Here is a 21223-nt window from a genome sequence, read left to right on the forward strand (position 1 = left end):
ACACAGATTCCCCAAGTACTAGAGGAATTTAGACGGGGTTGCTGAGACCTTCAATTAGCTAGGAATGGGTAGGGGTGGAGGATCTTTCATTTTTAACAAGTTCTGCAGGCAGCACAGTCCTGGTACAGGTGACTAGCAGCCCCTGCCTTACGGAGCCCTGACTGGTGGAGGGACTGGCTTCTGGGGCTTTGGAGACAGTAATTGATGTGGGGAGAATGGACCTGGCTGACTACCACTCTCATCTGCAGTGTGACCTAGATAGAGTAGATTGCATCCCCACAGTATGTCTGCATCTCTAATACCATGAAGTCAGGGTTCAAAGACGTGGGCAAAGGGCTTTTCATAGGGCTCTAACAGCCATTTACTGAGCTCTGTCTCTTCACACAAAAGAGGTCATCAGTGTGACTGCCCAGAGGAGGGAAATAATAGCAGTGAACATATTTTGAATACTTACTGTGTACAATCCCCTGAGCTAAGGATTATCTCAAAATTTTACATCACACCAAGTAGGTACTATTGTAATGAGACTGGGCCACAGAGACGTTGAGTAACTTGCCCAAGGTCACACAGCTAGTAAGAACAAATGTACTGTCCTCCTATCCGGAGACCAAAGCAGGGCGGAAGTGGGAAGGGGGAGAAGCAGATTGTTCAGGGAGCAGTTCAGGAAGAGGAAACGTCCCCAGCGCCCACCAGGTGCCCCAAACCATTCAGCACCGCGGACAGCTCTCAAAGGGTTTTTGGGTTTCGCCAGGGAGAAATGCGCTGGGAGGGACTCCCAAGGTATGAGCTGGACTTGGGGTCGGGGTTAGGTTCCCGGCAGGCTCGAGGCTGCTCCAATGGGGCGGGGGCCACCCGCAAGGCCGGGCGGGGCTATGTAGCCATCTGGAGTCACTGCCGCCGGCGGCCACAGTCAAGGCGCGACAGGCGGGAGTGCAAGCAGGGCTGGAAAGAGTGCAGCCGCGCCGCCGCCGCGGCGGCACAGGGGCCGGCCCCGCCGCTGCCGCCGCACCTAGCCCCGGCGGCCCCTGTCTTACAGCTTCCCGCGGTTCCAGCCACTCGACCAGCCATGTCTCTCAGCGGAGCCTCTGAGCGCAGCGTCCCGGCCACCAAGATTGAAATTACCGTGTCCTGCCGGTGAGCGGCCACGCTGGGGAGGGCGTAGGCACTATCCCTGCCCCAATCGGCTGTGGGGCTCGGCGCCAAGAGCTAGACCCCGGGGGAAAGAAGATTTCAGGGCCGGAAAATCTGATTCAGACTTAGGGGAGTCGCTGGCAGGTTCGGGGAGGGGGTTTCTTTAGACAGCTCCACCCGCAAAAGAGGGTTCAGCCTCCGGGTTCAAGGGACGGGTCACGGGGATCCAGTAGGATCTGGGCCTCAGGAGGACAAAGTTCTGGGTCTGACCCTCTTTCCTGGGCCCTTTAAGACAGTGTGGATGCATACACCACGGGTCTTGAGGTGATATTTCCGGTGCTGTCCAGGGTGCTGACAAGGGGGGGCCTCCCTTCCCCCTCACGTCCCCACCCACCAGTAATGAGGGAGGGAGATGCGATTTGAGCCCCATGCCTCCCCGGGGTTCCGAACTGAGGGCAGAGTCCAACCGGGGCAGAGTCCAGGCACTGGGCTCCAATATGACCCACCCTCTTTCCGTCTGTCTCTTTCTCTAGGAATCTGCTGGACCTAGACACCTTCTCCAAGTCCGATCCCAGTAGGAGGCGCCAGGGACGGGAGGGGGAACTGGGGTCTGGGCGCGACTGAGGGGCGGGGAGGGGTTCAAGCCAATCTGACATCCCTCCCCACCTCCACCCTTGCCTGCAGTGGTGGTGCTTTACACGCAGAGCCGGGCGAGCCAGGAATGGCGAGAGGTGAGTCCTAGAGCCCTCTCCCAGCCAAGAGCAGCCCCCGGGGAATCACCTGCCCCCTTGCAGGAGCCATGCTGACTCTCCCTCCACCCCCTATCCAGTTCGGACGGACAGAGGTGATCGACAACACGTTAAACCCAGACTTCGTGCGCAAATTTGTCCTCGACTACTTCTTTGAGGAAAAACAAAATCTGCGCTTTGATGTGTAAGCCCTGCCCAGAATCCGGGGTTGGACCACTCCCCAACCTGGATCCAGGAGAAATTCTGGCAGACCCCTCCCCGGCCAGACTCCCGGCCTGGTTACTCCACCAGGCCATCGGATCCCACTCTGAAGGCCTCTACCTTAGTTTTAGCTCAGTCCCCAGGTCTAGCTTGGTTCTGCCCTTAGGTAAAATCCATTCCCCAGACCCGGTTGGGCCCAAAGCTTTGCTCCCTAATTTAGCTCAGGCTCCATCTAGGCCCCTCCAGCCGGTGATATGACTCCACCCCCACCAGGTCCCAGTCTTGGCCTTGCCCCAGGCCTGATTCTGTGACTGTGATGCCCTAAAGGAGATCCAGATTGAATTCGGATGCAAGGTCACTCCCTCCTTCCACCCAAAATTTTAACCAGTATTCAAAACCTGACCCCTTTTCCCAGTTCTCTCCCACCAGCCCCGCCTTATGCTGGTTGCACTCTCTTCCCAGGTACAATGTTGACTCCAAAACCAACATCTCCAAAACGGTGAGCGAGCAGAGCATCCCCTGGTGGCCTGGCCAGGCACACAGGAGGCACTCAGTGTGTTAAATGACCCTCCTTAGAATTCTCCTATCCCTCAACCCCAACTCTACCCTCTTGGCCCCAAACCCACCCTCCTGGCCCTCCTTTCCTGCTCCTGCCTCATGGTGTCCCGCCTGTGCCTTTTACTCACTGTTCCTCTTCCTTCTCCGCCACCTCTCGGACATACAGAAGGTGAGGCTGAACGGGGCTGGCTGTGGGATGGGGCGGGGGTGTGGAATGGAAGGTGAAGTGTGGGATGGCATTGTGGAGAGCAGTTTAAACTGGCAGCAGGACCAAGCAGCAAAGCTGGCCTGGGGACTCCTCCTTTAAAGCACAGACAGGACAATACTTCTAGCATTCTGCCACCTTGGAACACCCTCGTCCAAGCAGCAGTATCACCAGGGCTGGGCTGGGACTCTGCAACCCTGGCCCCTCCCGGCCTTCTTGACTCCATGTCCTGGTGCAGGATTTCCTTGGACAAGCGTTCCTGGCTCTGGGAGAGGTGATCGGAGGCCAGGGCAGCCGTGTAGAGCGACCCCTCACGTGAGCTGAACCAGAAGGGGTGCTGGGGAAGGGTGGGTGCCTCCAAATTTTCCTCCCAAAGATGCTGCTGACCCAATAGCAGTGGAGGCTGGAATTCTCCCTGGTTGGGAGCTTTCAGTGGTTCCCCATCACCTCCTCCCCCACTCCACCACCCCACCCCCACCCAGGAAAGACCAATCTCTACCCAGGGCTTTGTTCAAGTCAGTCTCAGGCAAGACATGTCTTGTCTTGTTCTCAACCTCTCTCTCTCTCTCTCTCTCTCTCTCTCTCTGTCCTCACTCTGTCCCTCTCTCTTCACTTTTTCTAAGTCTGATTCTACCTTTCAGGTCCACTTCCAAGCTCTTTTCCTCCAGGAAGCTTCCCCTCACTAAATCAAGTCCCCTGGAATTTCCATTACATTCACTTACTAAGTATTTATTAGCATGTTTTGTATGCCACACCCTGTGCTAGGCACCAGGAACTTATCCATTCCATAAATACTACTGGGCATATACTCTATGTCAGCCACTGTTCAAGGGGCTTGGGTTGTAATAGTGAACAAAACAAAGGTTCCTACCCTCAAGAAGCTTATATTATAGAAGAGGGGGAGAAACTGTATAAAATAGACATAATAAATAATTATATATTAGAAGACCTTAAGTGCTATGGAAAAAAGGCAAAGTAGAGCAGAATTAGGAGGATCGGAAATGCTGGGTGGGTGGGACTTGCAATATTCAACAGAGCGCTTGAGTAGGCTTTATGGAGGGGTAACTTCAGAGCAATGACCAGGAGGAAGGAAGTGAGCCATGCAGATATCTGGAGGTGGAAAGCAGAGGAAGTTGCCAGTGCAAAAGCCTGATATGTTCAGAGAGCAGTAAGGAGGCCAGTGTGGCGGTAGCCAAGTGAGCAAGGAGGAAGAGGAGGTGAGATTGGAGAGTTAACAGTTTAGGGCCTTGTAGCCACTGTAAAGACTAGCTTTTATTCTGAGTTGGGAGTTACTGGAAGGCTCTGAGGAGAGAAGCAACATGATCTGACCATGTTTTCAAAGAATGAAGCTGGTGCTGGATTGAGAATAAACTTTGGGTGGACAAAGGTAGTAGCAGGGCTCCTATTGGAAGACTATTACAGTAATCCAGGAAGGTAGCAGTGAAGGAGGGAAGTGGTCAGATTCTGGATACAACTTGAAAGGGGAGCCATCATGATTCCTGACAGATTGAATATGGATGTGAGAGGAAAAGGGGAGTCAAGGATGACACCAAGGCCTTTGGCCTGAACACCTAGAAGAATGGAGTTGCCATAAATGAGATGGTTAAAAAAGGAGACTAAGAAGGAGCATTAAGGAAGTAAGAGGAGGACCAAGAGAAGGGGGTATTATCCTGGAGGCAACGTGAAGGTGTGTATTGAGGAGAGAGTGACAAGCCATGTTAAATGCTGCTCCAGATCAGAAGTTCTGAAGGAAGAGGTGGGGGTGACAGCCTGGTTGGAGAGGTTTAAAAGAGAATGGAAGACAGGAATGAGAGTCAAGGAATCTTTTAAGAGGTTTTGCTGCAAAGAGGAGAAGAGAAAAGGAGGAGTGGTTAGCAAAGGAAGTGAGGTCAGAATAGGTTTGCATTTTTTAACATGAGAAAAATTATACTACATTTGTATGTTAATGGGAAGGATCCAATAGAAACTGAAAAATAGACATAACTTAAAAAGGAGAGAATTACTGGAATGCTGTCCATGCACCGGCAAGAGTGTGTGGAATGTAGCACACAGTGGAGGGATAAATAGGCACATGGATAGTCATTTATAGCAACAGTTGCGTGGGTGAAGATACTGGAGGCAAGGTAGGTGTGGTGGGAGGTCCGTGGACATTCTCATCTGGTTGCTTCAGTCTTGTCAGTGAAGTAGGAAACAAGGTCATGGGCTGAGTGAGGATGGGGGAGGAGGAGGCTTTCCAGGTTTGAGGAGAGAAGAGGAGTGAAACTGCCATCTAGCAGAACTGGCGAGTGAAGTATGATTAAGGACCCTCTTGAGGTTTGTGGTCATGCTTTAAAATGAGACCAGTTAGGGACATCTGGCTGGCTCAGTAGAGCACGTGACCCTTGATCTCAGGGTCATGAGTTCAAACCCCATGTTGGGTGGAGAGATTACTTAAAATAAATAAATAAATAAAATGTAAAAGAAGAAATGAGATCAGTTAGCAAGATTTGTGTTTTCCTCTGACCACATTTAGTTGCACGGGTGTAGCATGGCTTAGGCAGAGAATTGTATTTAACTAGGGCTGTGGTTCTGCCAAATAAGTATATTGAAGTGACAGAAGAGCAATGGATAAGGGGTAGAATGCAGGGGAGTGATTATTATAATCACTGACTGGAATTCACACTGGGTCAAGGGGATGAGGGAAAACATTAAGGAGGCAAAGAACAGAGAGAAAGCTGAGGATCAGAGACTTGGTCCTGGATGTGTAGGTGAAGAGTCCCTGTATTCCTCACACTCTGTCTTTTTAAAGCACAAAGAGTCAAAGATCGAAAGAGCCAAACAAATGGTTCAACATTCATGTTAAAAACGATGAAAATCACATAGCAAGTTGGAGTCAGGACTTACACCCAGGACACTCCTGACCTAGATTTCTCTCTGCATACTTTGGATCCCTTTGGGGAATTAGGGTTCACAGGCCCATATCAGCAAGGCCCCTGATCACTTGGATACCCAAGGCAAATGGGGATGGGTGTGTCCTGGTATGTGCCCAGGATGCATGGAAGGATCCCTTCTTGGGTCAGGAGAGGATAAGGCTGCCTTTGTCTTTTTTATTTCACTCTTCACATTTATTTCACTCTTCAGAAATCACACCATCTTTGATCTAACAGAACAGCCCTTTGCCCAGGTCTGGATAGAAATTCCTCTCCCTCATTCAGGACTGCTACATCACACTCTACTTGCCTGTCAGCTTTGACATTCCACTGGCAGCTCTCTGAGGGCAGAGTCTACCAGAACTGGAGAGTACCATCCGGCCAATTCATACCTAGCACAGTGCCTGGCATATGGTAGATACCAAGGTCTGCTTTGAGAAGTATCACCACCTTCAATATCAATAAAGCCTCCCAATTGCTTGTCCTTCCATGTACTCATTCAGATCTTTTCATAGCCCTGAGAGGTGGGAATTATTCCCATTTCATAGCGGAGGAAACTAGGACCAAAAAAGGGGAAATAACCTACTCAGGATTCTAAATCCTATGTCTTTCCTAAGCTACCATTATAACATGTCCACCTAGGCCACAGCAGCCCCTTCCTTACAGACCTTAGACCCTCTTCCCAATCAAAGGCAGGGCCTTCCCCACCAGGAAAAACCCAGGACAGAAGGGGATACATTTAGGGGACTGTCAGAAAATTGCATATTGAATCCCTGGCCCACTCACTCCCAGATTGGTTTCCCCAATCTTCATTGCCTACTCTCCCTCCCCTCACAAAGAGGACTTTTCTGCTTCCAGGGGTGTACCAGGCAAGAAGTGTGGGACCATATTGCTGACTGCAGAGGAGCTTAGCAATTGTCGGGTCAGTAAGGGCCATATGCTAGACCCACAAGGCTCCCTTCTCTCCCAAACCCCCTTTAGTGGACTGTTTGAAGCTATGAACAATTTGGATGTCAACAAGCCAAACTTCATCCCTAGGACATTGCCACCATGCAGCTGTGTGCAAACAAGCTGGACAAGAAGGATTTCTTTGGGAAATCAGATCCCTTCCTTGTGTTCTATAGGAGCAATGAGGATGGCACGTGAGTCAATGCTTTCTCCAGTGACACCTACCCCTCCCCAGCTGTGGCCATGGGCCCATTATGGCTCTTAAGCTAGATGTGGGGCATCTTAGACTCCACTGGGTCCTGAGCCCAGAATTCACTCAAGGCAGAGGACACAATGTGTTTAACAAGTGGGGAAATCCCAGGAATCTCCAAGAGTATGAGGACCTATCTCTGGGCTCAGTCCTACCCCCAATGCAGGCTCCAGTCCTCTTGCTCCTCTCCAGGTTCACCATCTGCCACAAGACGGAGGTTGTGAAAAACACACTGAATCCTGTGTGGCAACCCTTCAGCATCCCTGTGCGGGCACTGTGCAATGGAGACTATGACAGGTCTGCTTCAGCGTAAGCTAAGGATTAAGGGAACAAGGGTATGAGAATGGGGTTCCTGGCCCCAGAATGATGGCAGAAGTAACAATAGTTTTGGAGGATCCTGTTTGGCAATACAGAGTTTGGGGCATGGAGATAGGTAAATGGGGAAGCAAATGGATGGCCACATAGATGGACAGGAGGATGGATGGGTGGATGGGTAGATGAAAGGACAAATGAACAAATGAAAAACCAGATACATGGATGGATGGTTGGATGGGTGGGTAAGCTGGTGAATGGATGGATGGGTATATGGATGGGTGTGTAAGAGGCTTGGTGTGTCAGTATAGTGGGAGATGAATGAGTGGATAACAGATAAATGGATAAGTGGAATGATGGGCAGATCAGTGGATGAATAGATGATGGATGGATTAAGGATGAATGAGTAGATGGATGGGATATGAGAGATTGTTACATGACTAGAGAGGCAGAGGGATGACTGAAAAAGCAGGAGAACAAACAGTGAAAGGTGGATTGATGAATGGATGGTAGATGGATGGAAGGATCATTGGATAAATTGTCTGATTAATAAGTAGGTGGATAGGCTGACCATACAAGCTAATAAATGGACAGTATGAAGACAAGTAAGTGGGTGGGTGGAAGGATGGATGGGTACATAAATGTATGGCTATATAGATGAATGGATGATCAGATGGACAGACATCAGATGGTTGGGTGTTTAGTTAGATATATGAATGGACAGACGGATGCTTGCATACATCAGTAAGTCAGTGAAAGCCTGGATGTATAGTTATATGGGTAGATAAAGATAGGTGTTAATAGGTAATTAGATTGGCAAATGAATGGGTAAGTGGATGTCTAGATGGATAGATAGATGGTTGTCTGGACTGTAACAGATATATGGACATACAGGAGGACTCAGGCATAGTAGTTAGGAACAAAGTGTTTGGAACCAAGATGTTTGAGGGGTTTTTTTTTGTTGTTTTTTTTGTTGTTGTTGTTGTTTGTTTTTTTTTAAGATGTTTGAGTTTTAAGTTTCAGCTTAATCACTTACTAGTTATGGTCCTTAGTCAAGTTTTTGTCTTTTGTACCTCTTATCTAAAAATAAGAATAATAGTACTTTATAGGATGGTTGTTAAATTAAATGAGACAATCAATGAAAGTACTGATAACAATGCCTAGAATATAGTAACACTCAACAAATAGTAAAGAAGAGTAACACCAAGGGTGCCTGGGTGGCTCAGTCAATTAAACATCCAACCTCGGCTCAGGTCATGATCTCATAGCTCATGAGTGCAGGCCCCACGTCGGGCTCTCTGCTGTCATCACAAAGCCAGCTTTTTGGATCCTCTGTCTCCCTCTCTCTCTGCCCCTCTCCCACTAGTGCTCTCTCTTTCTCTCTCTCTCTCTCAAAACTAATCAACATTAAAAAAATAGAAATAGCAGTACAAATAGCAGTAAAAGAAACAGTGGCAGTGGCAGTAGATAGCTGGGTATGTGCATGGGCTGATGAATGAATAAATAGGATGGATGGACTAATGGGAGGATAGCTGAAGGAAAAACAGATGGGCATATTGGAGGATGATTTGTTTATGGTTAAGTAAGTGGGGGTGCATCTAGGATTTATTGTACACACCTAACCTATATTTATCTCCTGCATTTCAGAACAGTGAAGATTGATGTGTATGACTGGGACCGGGATGGAAGGTAGAACTGCCCCACATAGTACTGTCTTCTCCTGTAGTTAATTCAAAGACCTTCCTATAATACGTAGTACATTCACCAGGAACCCAAAGTGGCCTTGTGAGTCGTGAGTGGTAATAATAGATGCCAAGACCTTGAGTACACCTCTTCCCTCTTTCCCCTTAACTTGGCCTCTCTTATGGCCCCAACCCCAGTGCCCTGCAGCTCAAGTAGAGAGAGGGGATAGTGGGAACAAAAGACTACTTTCAGGGCTGGCTCCAAGCCAACGGTAGCCGTTGCTCACCCACCCCTGGCCTCCCTGCAGCCATGACTTCATTGGTGAGTTCACCACCAGCTACCGGGAGCTGAGCAAGGCCCAGAACCAGTTCACAGTGTATGAGGTGAGAACTCCAGCCTTGTCCAGGTTTCCCAGTCCCTCCATCCCAGTGTTCTCAGTCTACAGCTCTCTTTCTCTATTTCCCGCCATCACTGTTATCTTTTTCACTCAGGTACTTAACCCTCGGAAGAAATGTAAGAAGAAGAAATATGTCAACTCAGGAACTGTGAGTGCTCCCTAAAGCTCTAGACCTCCCTAGATCCTTCTGCTTCCATTCCCACAGACAAATGTTGGGGGTACAGGAAGGCATTGGGCACAGATTACTTGAATATAGTAATGTTGGGCACAAGATAGCACCACTTAAGCTTATCTTTTGTTTTCTCACTTGAGAAAAATTGTTTGAACTTTGCTGTTGCAGAATTTTTTTTAACTTAAGTTGTATTCCCCAATTTAATACACTTTTGTAAATCCAAATCTATTTCTGACAGTTTCCTCTTTTTTGCCATTTTAGAAATTGGACAGGGTGGGGGGTGTGGGGCAGGAGGTGGAATCATGTGCCTCTCTGCCTTCTGCTACCCAACTGCCCACTCCAAAGTGGCAGGGCTGCCTCTCTGTCCCACAGGTGACGCTGCTCTCCTTCTCTGTGGATTCTGAATTCACTTTTGTTGATTACATCAAGGGAGGGTGAGTCACAGGCCAAGTTCTGTTCAGCATTGAGTTACTCCCAATTCTAAGCCTCAGTTTTTTAATATATGAATGTTTAGGGTCCATGGAAATAAACTTTTAAACACTTGGCAAACTATAAAGTGCTCTGTAAAATGCATAGTGTTGCCCATCTTAGTTCTCTTCATGGAGCTGCCTTTCATGCCTAGCTTCCAGTACCCCCTGAGAAGATGCCAGACCAGTGGTCTTCAAAGATGACCCCAGTAACCTGACTGGGACCCAGATAAAAATCATAGCCAGGCAAGAAGGAGAGGCCAAGAGAGAGGGAAAACCCAAACAGACTAAAGAGCACATTCCACTTGGTTCAGTAGTGGTAGGCAGACCTGGGTAAAGTGCTTTGCTTCTCTGAACCTCACTTTTCTCCTATGCAAAATGGAGATATTAATTACTACTTCAAGGCTATAGTAAGGGTTAAGTTAAATTACATAAATTACATAAACTTATCACACAGTAGACATTTAGTTCTACTACCCAGAATGTGCTCCATGGGCCAGCAGCATCTGCATCACCTGGGAGTTTGTTAGAAATGTAGAATTTCAGGCTCCACCCAGACCATCCAGATCAGAATCTGCATTTTAGCACTATCCTCAGGTGATTCATATGCACACTAGTGTTTGAGAAATCCTGGTATAATAAGTATTAATCCCTCACTTCTCAATCCATCTACTTCCCTGACAGGACACAGCTGAACTTCACAGTTGCCATTGACTTCACAGCTTCTAATGGTGAGGCATGGATGGGAGAATGGGGTGTGGAGGAATTCTAAGGAAGTCATTAGGGATTGGCCTGGATTCTCACCTGGAGATAAAAGTTCACCTACCCAGGAAGCCCAGGCTTGAGGCAAAGCCCAACCAGGTTGGGACAGGAGTTTTGGGGGGAGATTATTCAGTGTAATGGCAAGGAGGGCAGAGGGTACAGGAAAATAAGTGGGTAAATGAATCAAAAAAGTTGAAAGAAGAGATACCTCAAAAGTGGATGAGTACATTAATGGATGGGAGATAATAGGGGTGTAAGGAGAAATGAAGAGATAAATGGCTGAGTAATGACTGGGTGGGCAAACAGATGAACAAACCAAGTAGGTAGATGGGTTACGGAGTGAGTACAATAGGTTGGACAAGTAGATGCATGAATGGGTACACGGGTGGACAAATGGACAGATGTTTACATTGGAGAAATAACAGGTAAGTAGATAGGGCAATGAATGAGTGCACAGGTGGATGAATCCATATGAAGACAGAATGAATGGAATGAATAGGAATGAATGGATGGGTGATATTTGGGTGTATATTGAATAAGAGAATGGAAAGGCAGATAGAAGAGATGGATTGGTAGATTGAAAGATGGATTTATATCTGGTGGATCGGAGAATGGATGTGTGGATAAGTGGATAAAATGATGGATAGATAGAGGGGTTGGTAGGTGGACAGATGGATAAACGAACATACGGATGATTTGGGCATAATAACGAGGGAGTACAAGGGGTGGGTGAATGGATAGGTGGTTGGATATATACACAGACAGGTGAATACATAAGTGATCAAGGTGACCATGAGGCTGGGGGTCCTTTGTCCCTACAGGGAATCCTCTGCAGCCCACCTCCCTGCACTACATGAGTCCCTACCAACTCAGCGCCTACGCCATGGCCCTCAAGGCAGTGGGAGAAATCATCCAGGACTATGACAGTGACAAGCTCTTCCCAGCCTATGGCTTTGGAGCCAAGCTGCCTCCAGAAGGACGGATCTCCCACCAGTTCCCCCTGGTATAGTATAGACCAGAGCCTAAACTCCATGCCCTGGCCTCTGGCCCACTCATGTTGGTGATTTTCTTCTCTTCATATTTCTTCTAAGGGTCAAGTACTTGCAGAGGACCAGGAAACCATGAGAGGGTGGCAGAGAAGGGAGGGGAGCAGGGTTGGAGTTTGGAGGGGAGCATGAGAGTAATAGGAAAAAGGAGTGAGCTGGGATCAGAGTACTCCTGGGTATACCCTGCATGGCTCAGCCCAGCAAGGCATCTTCCCTGACAGAACAACAATGATGAGGACCCCAACTGTGCAGGCATCGAGGGCGTGCTGGAGAGCTACTTCCAGAGCCTGCGCACAGTCCAGCTCTATGGGCCCACCTACTTTGCTCCTGTCATCAACCAGGTAGCCAGGTAAGGGAATTGGGTGGGTTTGGGGGGAATGAGGGGACCCAAATAGGGGACTGACTTCCCAAGGAGAGTCAAGACCACTCTTGGCTTAACCTGGGCTTTGGGGAAAGGATACAAGTTTCAGTGTTGGCCAGGCTCTAGTATAAAGAGGTAAATGCTAGGGCTCCCGGGTGGCTCAGTCAGTTAAGCATCCAACTATCGATTTTGGCTCAGGTCGTGATCTCATGGGTTCATGAGATTGAGCCCCCATTGGGCTCTGCACTAACATCCCAGAGCCTGCTTGGGATTCTCTCTCTGTTCCTTTCTCTCTGCTCCTCCCACACATGCGTACACGTGCACTCTCTCTCTCTCAAAATAAATAAATTAACATTTAAAAATATATAAAATAAAGAGGTAAATGCCTTATTCTGCAGTAAAGAGGATGCACAGACAGTGTCAACAAATTACCCCAACTCCATTCTCTGGGAACAACAACTCAGCCCTCAAGTTTGGGGAAAAGAGAGATGGTCCTATAGCACAATGGTTAAGACACAAGCTTTGGCATCAGACCTGGGAGTGATCCTGGCTCCACCACTCACTAACCATGTGACCTTAAGCAGCTTAGCCTAAGTCCCCATTTTCTCCCTGTAAATGGCCACAATAATGGCTAACAATAGCACCTTCTTGATAGGAATATTGGGAGGTTAAAATTAGATAACAAAGTAAGAATTATTAGCACAGTGTCTGGCCCATAGTAAGTGCTCAATAAATGGTAGATTAAAAAATGGGAAAGTAACTTCTAAAAATAAAAGAGTAACTCCAAATTTTCAGAATAAAAACAAAACCCTGAGATCACAAATCACTTTTTAAAATGCAAATAAAATAAAATGACAGAACTAAAACCAAACATATACCATTAAACATAAATTGGGGGGCCACCTGGGTGGCTCAGACAGTTAAGCGTCTGACTCTTGGTTTCGGCTCACGTCATGATTTCATGGTTTGTGAGACTGAGCCCCGCTTTGGGCTCTGTGGTGACAGCATGGAGCCTGCTTGGAATTCTCTCTCTCTCTCTTCTCTCTCTCCCGCTCCCTCCACTCGCACACACTCTCTCTCTCTCAAACATTTTTTTAAAAATTGGGTAAGTTCACCCCTTAAAAGAAAAAGACTCTCTGAATGGCTAAAAAATAATAAGTAAACTCTATGATATGCTGAATAGAGGAGACCCAGCTAAAACAAAGTACCTCAGAAAGCTTGAAAGTGAAAAGATTAACCAAAAAAAAAAAAAAAAAAAAAGAGAGAGAAAGAGAATACAAATGGAAGGATTTCAGGGATATTTATGTCTATACACTTCCCTTTTCCCTAATAAAGATTGTTTATGTGATTCATAGTGAGGATAATAGTTTCTTTTAATTATGAAAGCAACGTAACATTGCTGTAGAAAATTTCAAGGATGGAGAAATGAAATAAGAAATCATCCAAAATACTTCCCATGGGAATGTGGATGTATATGTAGTTCTTGACAGGATTTTCCTTATGAATCCATAAATGCAGTCAAATTATATGTTGGGGAACCTGACTGGCTCAGTCAGAAGAGCATGCAACTCTTGTTCAGGGCCATGAGTTTGAGTCTCAGGCTGGGTGTAGAGATTACTAAAAAAATAAATAAAGTTTAAAAAATTACATGTAATATTTCACTACTGATTTTTTTCACTTAATATTGGAGCCTCAGCATATTTTTGTTGTTATTAAACAGATTTTTTTAATATTATCTTAGTTCACTAATTTATTCATTCATTCATTCATTCCATAAACATTCAATAAAGAGTCAATGTAGCATGAATGTGGGCTGTGAAGCCAAACTAGCTAATTTGGTACACCTGCTCTACCACTCACTAGCTGTATGACTTTGAGCAAGACCCTGAACCTCTCTATGCCTATTTGCTCCATTGTAAAATGAGAATAATAATAGTAATATCATGGTAGGGGGGCACCTGAGTGGCTCAGTCAGTTGAGCATCCAATTCTTGATTTTGGTTCAGTTCATGATCCCAGGGTTGTGGGACAGAGCCCTGTGTCAGGCTCTGCATGGAGCCTGCTTAAGATTCTCTCTCTCCCTCTGCCCCTCTCTCCCACTCATGCTCTCTCTCTCTCTCTAAAATAAAACACTTAAAAAATTGAAATATCATAGGATTGTTGTGAGGGCTAACTAAACTAATATACGTCAAGCGCTTAGTGCCCGCCACATAACTGCTATAAGTGTAAGCTATTACTGTTACTATTATTGTCATTATTACTATTAAAAGGGCATTTGCTGTATTCTCAGTTCTCTGCTGGTGCACTGGAGACTCACAGATGAATCAGATCTAGTCTCTGCCCTTAGGAGCTCCCACCCTGGTGCAGGAGACAGAAATATAAATAAATCATTACTTTCCGTAGGCCAGAGCTTCCCAGACTTTTCCAGCAAGTTGCCTGTTGACAAAGGCAAGCAATTGCTTCCCCCAGGGGAATCTTAGGGGCACAGCTGAAAGCAATCTGGCTGAAAATGTCTTTGAAGACAACATGTTTATCTTAATTCGTGCAAATTTTACATTCTCTTCTTGTTGTGTCCATGTTTGCTTTAATTTGGATGGGGGGAGGTGGGGTTTTTTAGTGTTTATTTATTTATTTTGAGAGAGCAAGAGGGAAAGCATGCCTACGAGTAGGGCATCCCTACGAGGGTCTGGAGAGAGAGGGAAAGAGAATCCCAAGCAGGCTCTGAGCGCTGTCAGCACGGAGCCTGATGCAGGGCTCCATCTCACAAACTATGAGATCATGACCTGAGCTGGAATCAAGAGTCAGACACTTAACCAACTGAACCACCCAGGCACCTCCAAAAAAAGGCGTTATAAGTGTATTTACAGTCATCTAGCTTTATGCACCAGATCATACAGTAGAATGGATGTTCTAGGTATCCTGTAGCCTTGGGTTCTCCCTACACATGCTGGTACCCTCATGGGTGTGAAAACCCATGTGGAAGGGCTGACAGCCCATCTTGGTTGACAGTATCCTAGAAGGCAGAGGGAGAGGAGGGTATAACCTAGTCTGAGAGATCTACTTTTGGAGAGGACTGCTCAGCTTGGCAAGTTGGAGTTTTTATAAGAGAATACAGAGTAGGCCTGGCAGGAGGAACCACATGTGAAAAGCCCAGAGTCATAAAGGGGCAAGATCAGGAAACAATGAACAGTGTATTTATGACCAGAATATACAGTGTATATGGAGGAGCATCCAAAAAACAGGCCTGGAATGGAGAGTGAAGGAATCAAGAGCTCAGGGCTTTAGGTTTAGTTGGGTTCTTTTATTGAGCATTTGAGATGTAGCTTGGGTAAAAAAGGAACCTAAAATTTAATTCTTTTTAACTTAATTAAATTTCAATGGCCACATGTGGCTAGGGGCTACCTTATTGGATAGTGTAATTCGGTCCTTTCCAACCCACACAGAACCTTTGTGCTCTCCAAAGGTCTCATTCTTCTTATATGTAAAATAAGTGGACTGGACTAAATGACTTCTGAAGTCCTTTTCACATAGAAAAATCTTGGATTCAAAGATTGATGGTGAGAGAAGGAAAAGAAGCTTGGAGCAGTTTTTAGACTGGCTAAGGACCCAGAAGCATAGGCAATGGGAGGTGGCCAGCAGAGGGGAGAAGGAAGAAAGAAGAAATGAGTGAGAAAGGGAAGAAAGGCAGCCTTCAGCCTTTGGTCTTGCCCTAAAATCTTTCTATGAGCTGTCAAAGCCCTGTGTAGTCTGGCCCCTGCCCCATCTCAGCCACAAGGTCCACTCTGCTTCCCTCACTTTCTGGGCTCCAGACAGGGTGGGCTTCCTTTAGTCCCATCACAGGGCCCTTGTCTATGCTGTTCCCTCTGCCTGGAATGATCCCCCTCCTTCACTTAACCTCTCCTTCACCCTCAAACATTGTTTCCTTAAAGAAGCTTTCACTGACCTCCTGGACCATGTCAGGATCCCCTACTAGATACTGTCATAGCAATGTCCCTTTCCATCACAGTACTTATCACAAGTGTAATTTTATACCTATTTCTGTGACTCTGGGATTAATGCCCTCCCTTGAGAGGGCTGGGATGAATTTGTTTTTTCTCATTGTGTACCTCTGGTGCCTATCATAACACAGTACCTACCATAATAAGTTCTCCATAAATGTTACTAGAGGGATGTCAGGCAGGCATCCAGGTCTTGAGAAGGAGCATGGGCTTTAGAAACCACAGTCCTTACCCACTGCTTACACACTGGCTGTGGAAATTTTAGGGGTAGGGAGTTCTCTTGGCCTCTTTGGACTTTCAGCTGGATTCTGATCTTGGACTCTCAACCAGGGCTGCAGCCAAGATCTCTGATGGTTCCCAGTACTACGTTCTGCTCATCATCACTGACGGGGTCATCTCTGACATGACGCAGACCAAGGAGGCCATTGTCAGTGTGAGTTTAAGGAGGAGGGCTTGCCAGGGAGGGTCACTGTTAATACCTGTGAAGGAGTTGAGATTTTATCCTACTTGCAAGCTAGCAAATTAGTCTACCAGTTTCATGGATGCTGGCAAAAGACACAAGACTCCTGGATCAGAGACAAAGGACTTTGTTATTCTCAGCGATAGCAGTAGCTCAATTATCAGCATTTGCTCTGAATCTAGGTCCCAATTCCCACAAGATCATATTAAGAGGAACAAATGACAGCTGCACCCACAATCGGAGACATTCTAGGATAGAAACCCTGAGTTTAGGGTATCTGAATCTTTCATAATGGGCAGTAAGCATATCTGCCCTTTGTTCCAGTGTGAGATACTTTATTATAAACTGAATAGTACACAAATCTGCCCTTTGCTCCAAAGGAAGACACTATATCTTTCAAGGCTATTTGATATGCAGACATCCTTGAAAAGATAATCTTGAACAAAGGAAATCACTGCCTCTGCTTGCAAGATGTGCAGAAACATGATACATGCACAGAGAATTGTCCCCAACAGTCACCTCCATCATTATGACTGTTCACCCCAACCATTCAACTCTTCCCTCACAGGCCTCCTCACTGCCCATGTCTATCATTATTGTTGGTGTGGGACCAGCCATGTTTGAAGGTGAGTAGGACGGAAGGGTGTCCATGAGTGAGACCAAGAACTGGGGAAAATAGGGGAGGATCTGGGCACCGAGGCCCACCTCACAAAAAAGATAAGATGGATGCTTGTGTTAGACCTTGACCAAGTGACAGACCTTCTCTGTACATATTTCCTTATTATAACTGAGGCTGTTGATACGAATATTTCCCTCCTGGGGTTCCTGGGAGGATAGAATGCATGGGAAGGCATAATAACAATTCCATAACAATGCCTAATATTTGTTAGGACTTTAATACAACTATTAAATATTCTCATGATGACTCCAAAGTGAGCTAACAGGGAAGGGGGTAGTATGGGTTGGTGTGGGAAAGGGCAATCAGCTGAGAGGTGTCTTTTCTGTAGCAATGGAAGAGCTGGATGGTGATGACGTGCGCGTGTCCTCTAGGGGACGCTATGCAGAGCGGGACATCGTTCAGGTAGACCTGACCGGGGAGAGGAAGTCATGGAGCCAAAAGGCACAGTGAGAAGGAGAGGCTAAGCTGGCAGCCACTCTCCCTTACTGCTTTCTTATTCACCTACCTTTCTTCCCGTTACGCTTTCAGCCTTCCTGCCTTCATTGAACATATTCTTTTTGAGGAATAGGCAGGTTGCTATAGCCATTGTGGATCCATAGTATAGGATATCCCCAAAGCCCATGCCCTCTAGTGGAGGTAACCAATAATAATCACAACAGTTAAATATCTCATTAGACTATGATAAGTGCTCCAGAGGAACAGCAAATGCCACCATGAGAGCTTATAACAGGGACTGACTTAGTAGGATAGTCAGGAAAGGCTTCTATAAGGCAATGACATTTGAGCTGAAACCTAAAGGAGGGTAGAGGAGCAGCACATGCAAAGGCCCTGAGGCTCAGCAGAATTAGCCCAAACATGGAAAACACAGGAGGCCAGGGTGGCAGGATCCCAGTAAGTGTGAAGAAGAGGGAGCCAAGGCCTTGCCGGTCATGGTGATGATTTGGAGTTTTGTTCTAAAAAATTGGAAAGTTCTTGGAGGATTTGACATAGGGGACTGAGATGGTCAGACTTGCATTAAGGGGATCTCTGTTGCATGGAGGGTTGACTGCAGCGGGTACTGTTAGTAAGGAAGTCTCTGAAGTAGTAGAGGGGAGGATAGGGATCTGGACAGGAATGGAAGCAGTGAGGATGGAAAGAAGCAGGTTCAAAAGATTAAGAAAATTTTACAAGAGTTTATGCTTTGATTAAATGGTGATGGGGAGTGAGGAGGGCTTCAAGGATGACTCTGTTTTCTAGCTTGAGCAACTAAGTCAGTGATAGTCTCATTGATTGGGAAGGGGAAACCTGGAGGAGGAAAAGATTTGGCAGAAAGGGCCAGAATTCAGTTGTGAACACTTAGGGTTTGAGGTATCTAAGACAAGTGAATGTATATAATAATATGGGCAATTAAGTACATGGCTCTGGACCTTAACAAAGAGGCCAGGGATGGATGTATAAATTTGGGAGTCAGAGAACAGTTTTGAAAGTCATTGAAGTGTAGGAGATAACCCTGGAAGAGAACTGAGAGACGTGACCAGGTTTAGAGATCAGGTAGACCTAGAGGAATGGGGTTGGGGAAAGGAGCATCCAGAAAAGAACAAGAAAATCCAGAAGAGTGTGGTATGCCAAGAGTGGAATGTGTTTTGGAAGATTATGGTCAAATGTAATGAAAAGCTAAAGAGAAGTCAAGCAAGATGAGGACTGACAATTATTGCCCACTGGACTGATTTGGGAACAGAGGGACTATTACATTAGCAAAAGCAGTGTCAGTACTGCATGAAGCTAAACTGGATCAGGCTGATGGTAAATAGAAGGTGAGAAAAAAAGGAGGTGGGGAGAAAGTAAATGTGGAAAGCTGTCCAAGATAGAGGGAAAGAGCTAATGTGATATTTGGAAAGAGATGTTAGGGGTCAAGGAGGAAACCCCCTTACTGCTTCCCTTCCCACTCCTCTCTTCCCTGGCCATTACCCACACCTGACTGTCTGTGCCTGTCCCAGTTCGTCCCCTTCCGAGACTATGTTGACCGGTCCGGAAACCAGGTGCTGAGTATGGCCCGACTAGCCAAGGACGTGCTGGCCGAAATCCCAGAGCAGCTGCTGTCCTATATGCGCACCAGGGATATCCAGCCTCGCCCTCCACCTCCTGCCAACTCCAGCCCAACCCCAGCTCCAGAACAGCCCTGAGGAGCCCACTTATTCAATAACTAGCAGTCTGCCTGCCTGCCCACCCACTGCTTTTGCTGAAAGCCAGAGGCACTTGGAGCCCTGGACCTCAGTGAGTCTAGCTTGGGGGATCAGTGCTGGCTGGTTGAGCCCTCTGCCCCCTCACCCACAGAAGGGCCTGGCACTATCACCACCTCCCTGCCTTCATGCCAATAATAAAGCTGATCTTTACTCCACCTTTGTCTCATGGTTCTTGGGGAAGGAGACTAGGAGACCCAGGTCCTGGGGCCACACCAAAAGAAGTGAGCAAAAATAGCTTCAGTTCATCCCTCACCTGCTCTCACTCTCTCTCTCTCAAAAATAACACATTTTAAAAAATGAGTGAAACTTTGTATGTGTGCATGTTTTTTTGAGGAGAGGCCCATAGCTTTTGTCAGGTTTTCAGTGGGGTTCCTGACCTCAAAAAGGGTCAGCTTTACAATGACTCTAACTCTGCTTTGATCAATTTATTCTGAATCTTTTAATAAGGATAATAAAAACAGCTAATATTTTGAGAATTCACTACATATCTAGGTGATTTACAAGCATATTCTTATTGAATCCTCACAACAATCCTGTGAGGTAAGCACTATACTTTATCTCCATTTTACACATCAGGAAATGGAGACTCAGAGAGGTTCACTTATTGAAGAGAACTCATCAGTTCGACTCCAGATCCCAAGATCTTCACCAGCAAACTTCCTGCAGTGTCAATTGTATTAGGATATTTTTCAAAAGACATTGTACATGAAAAACACATACATTATAGTGAGTTGAATGCAAGGTTTGCATTAAGATAAAACAGAAACTTCCATTTGCTTTGGGCTTTGCCCCCAAACCCTGGAAGACCCTTTCGATGCTGTTCTTTGGATGGCAAAACTGAAGAGCAAGTACTGCTTAACAAGTGGACTCCTCCCAGCGCCCAAGTTCCCCAAAGTCCCCAAGAACTGACAATAGTTTTCGATCTCCCTTTTATAAATAAGGAATTTAAAGTAGGAAGAACTTAACAACATGTCTAAGTTCATATGGCTACTAAGTGGCCCAGTCACATTAAAACCAGCTGTCTGTTTTGACAGTCTTCCAACCCCCCACCCATAGCCATGATGCATTTTCCGCCCACCCTAAGGGGTTCCCAGTTTACCATACACAAGCCCTTTCACATTCCACCAGCCTTCTACACCTCCCCAGATTCGGCCCCTGCCTTCATACCCACATTTTCCCTTCAGTCCTGCTCCTTTGCCTTTCCCAAGCTCCTTCCCTTTCCTTTGGCCACGCCCGGTAACCCTAACCTGCCCCCGCCCCTTCTCCTAGCCCCGCCCCTTTACCTTTTCCAAGCCCCGCCCTTTTACTTCAGTCTCGCGTCGTTTTTTCCCAGTTCTGTCCTTTCTCCCCAACCCAACACCTTCCAGGTCCATATAAAGCCCCGCCCTTTCTTTCCTGAGGCCCACTCTTCTGTTTAGCCCCACCCTTTCACCGTTGTTCAGCCCCTATTCTCCTTACTGAGGCCCGCTTTACAGATGTCCCCGCCCACTCCCCGCAAACTCCGCCCCTTGGACTGGTTTATTCTCTTCCAGACCCGCCCCACCTCTACCCATAACTCCGAGTCCTTCCTTAGGCTCCAGCCAGCGTCCTTCTTGCTCCCGGCCCTGCCCCCAGCCCCGCCCCGTGGCTCCGGCCCCGCCTCGCCGCCTTTCTCGGAGACCAAGGCCAGGTCCCCACTGCAGCCGCGGCGCCAGCAGGAGGGAGGGAGGAGGCA

The 21223-nt window shown here is 46.9% G+C and overlaps 1 protein-coding gene across 4 annotated transcripts; it reads left to right on the forward strand.

Moving 5' to 3' along the window:
- Positions 1–1039: 1039 nt before the first annotated feature.
- On the forward strand, positions 1040–19664 carry CPNE9 (copine family member 9). 4 transcript variants are annotated; one of them, XM_032592350.1, is made up of 21 exons: positions 1040–1134; positions 1665–1705; positions 1816–1862; positions 1961–2064; positions 2544–2580; positions 2806–2808; positions 3083–3159; positions 6612–6675; positions 6792–6895; positions 7144–7248; positions 8911–8952; positions 9254–9329; positions 9438–9491; positions 9888–9949; positions 10667–10713; positions 11566–11747; positions 12012–12139; positions 16479–16581; positions 17177–17234; positions 17616–17689; positions 19264–19664. In XM_032592350.1, exons 1-21 carry the CDS (start codon positions 1067–1069, stop codon positions 19447–19449), a joined length of 1662 nt encoding a protein of 553 aa, XP_032448241.1. In that variant the 5' UTR covers positions 1040–1066; the 3' UTR covers positions 19450–19664. The 4 variants fall into 4 exon arrangements, with proteins under 4 accessions (XP_032448241.1, XP_032448242.1, XP_030163199.1 ...); XM_032592351.1 differs by lacking the exon at positions 2806–2808; XM_030307339.3 differs by lacking the exons at positions 1040–1134; positions 1665–1705; positions 1816–1862; ... (1 more) ...; positions 2544–2580; positions 6612–6675 and having other exon boundaries at positions 2653–3159.
- Positions 19665–21223: the final 1559 nt, after the last annotated feature.

Source organism: Lynx canadensis, chromosome A2 (assembly GCF_007474595.2).
Source record: "Lynx canadensis isolate LIC74 chromosome A2, mLynCan4.pri.v2, whole genome shotgun sequence".
In the NCBI taxonomy this organism is placed as follows: Eukaryota; Metazoa; Chordata; class Mammalia; order Carnivora; family Felidae; genus Lynx; species Lynx canadensis.

Coding starts and splice junctions, on each gene's coding strand:
- CPNE9 (XM_032592350.1), top strand. CDS start 1,067: ATGTCTCTCAGCGGAGCCTCTGAGCGCAGCGTCCCGGCCACCAAGATT. Junction 2,065..2,543: donor CAAAATCTGCGCTTTGATGT/GTAAGCCCTGCC, acceptor CTCTCTTCCCAG/GTACAATGTTGACTCCAAAA. Junction 9,330..9,437: donor ACCAGTTCACAGTGTATGAG/GTGAGAACTCCA, acceptor TTTTTCACTCAG/GTACTTAACCCTCGGAAGAA.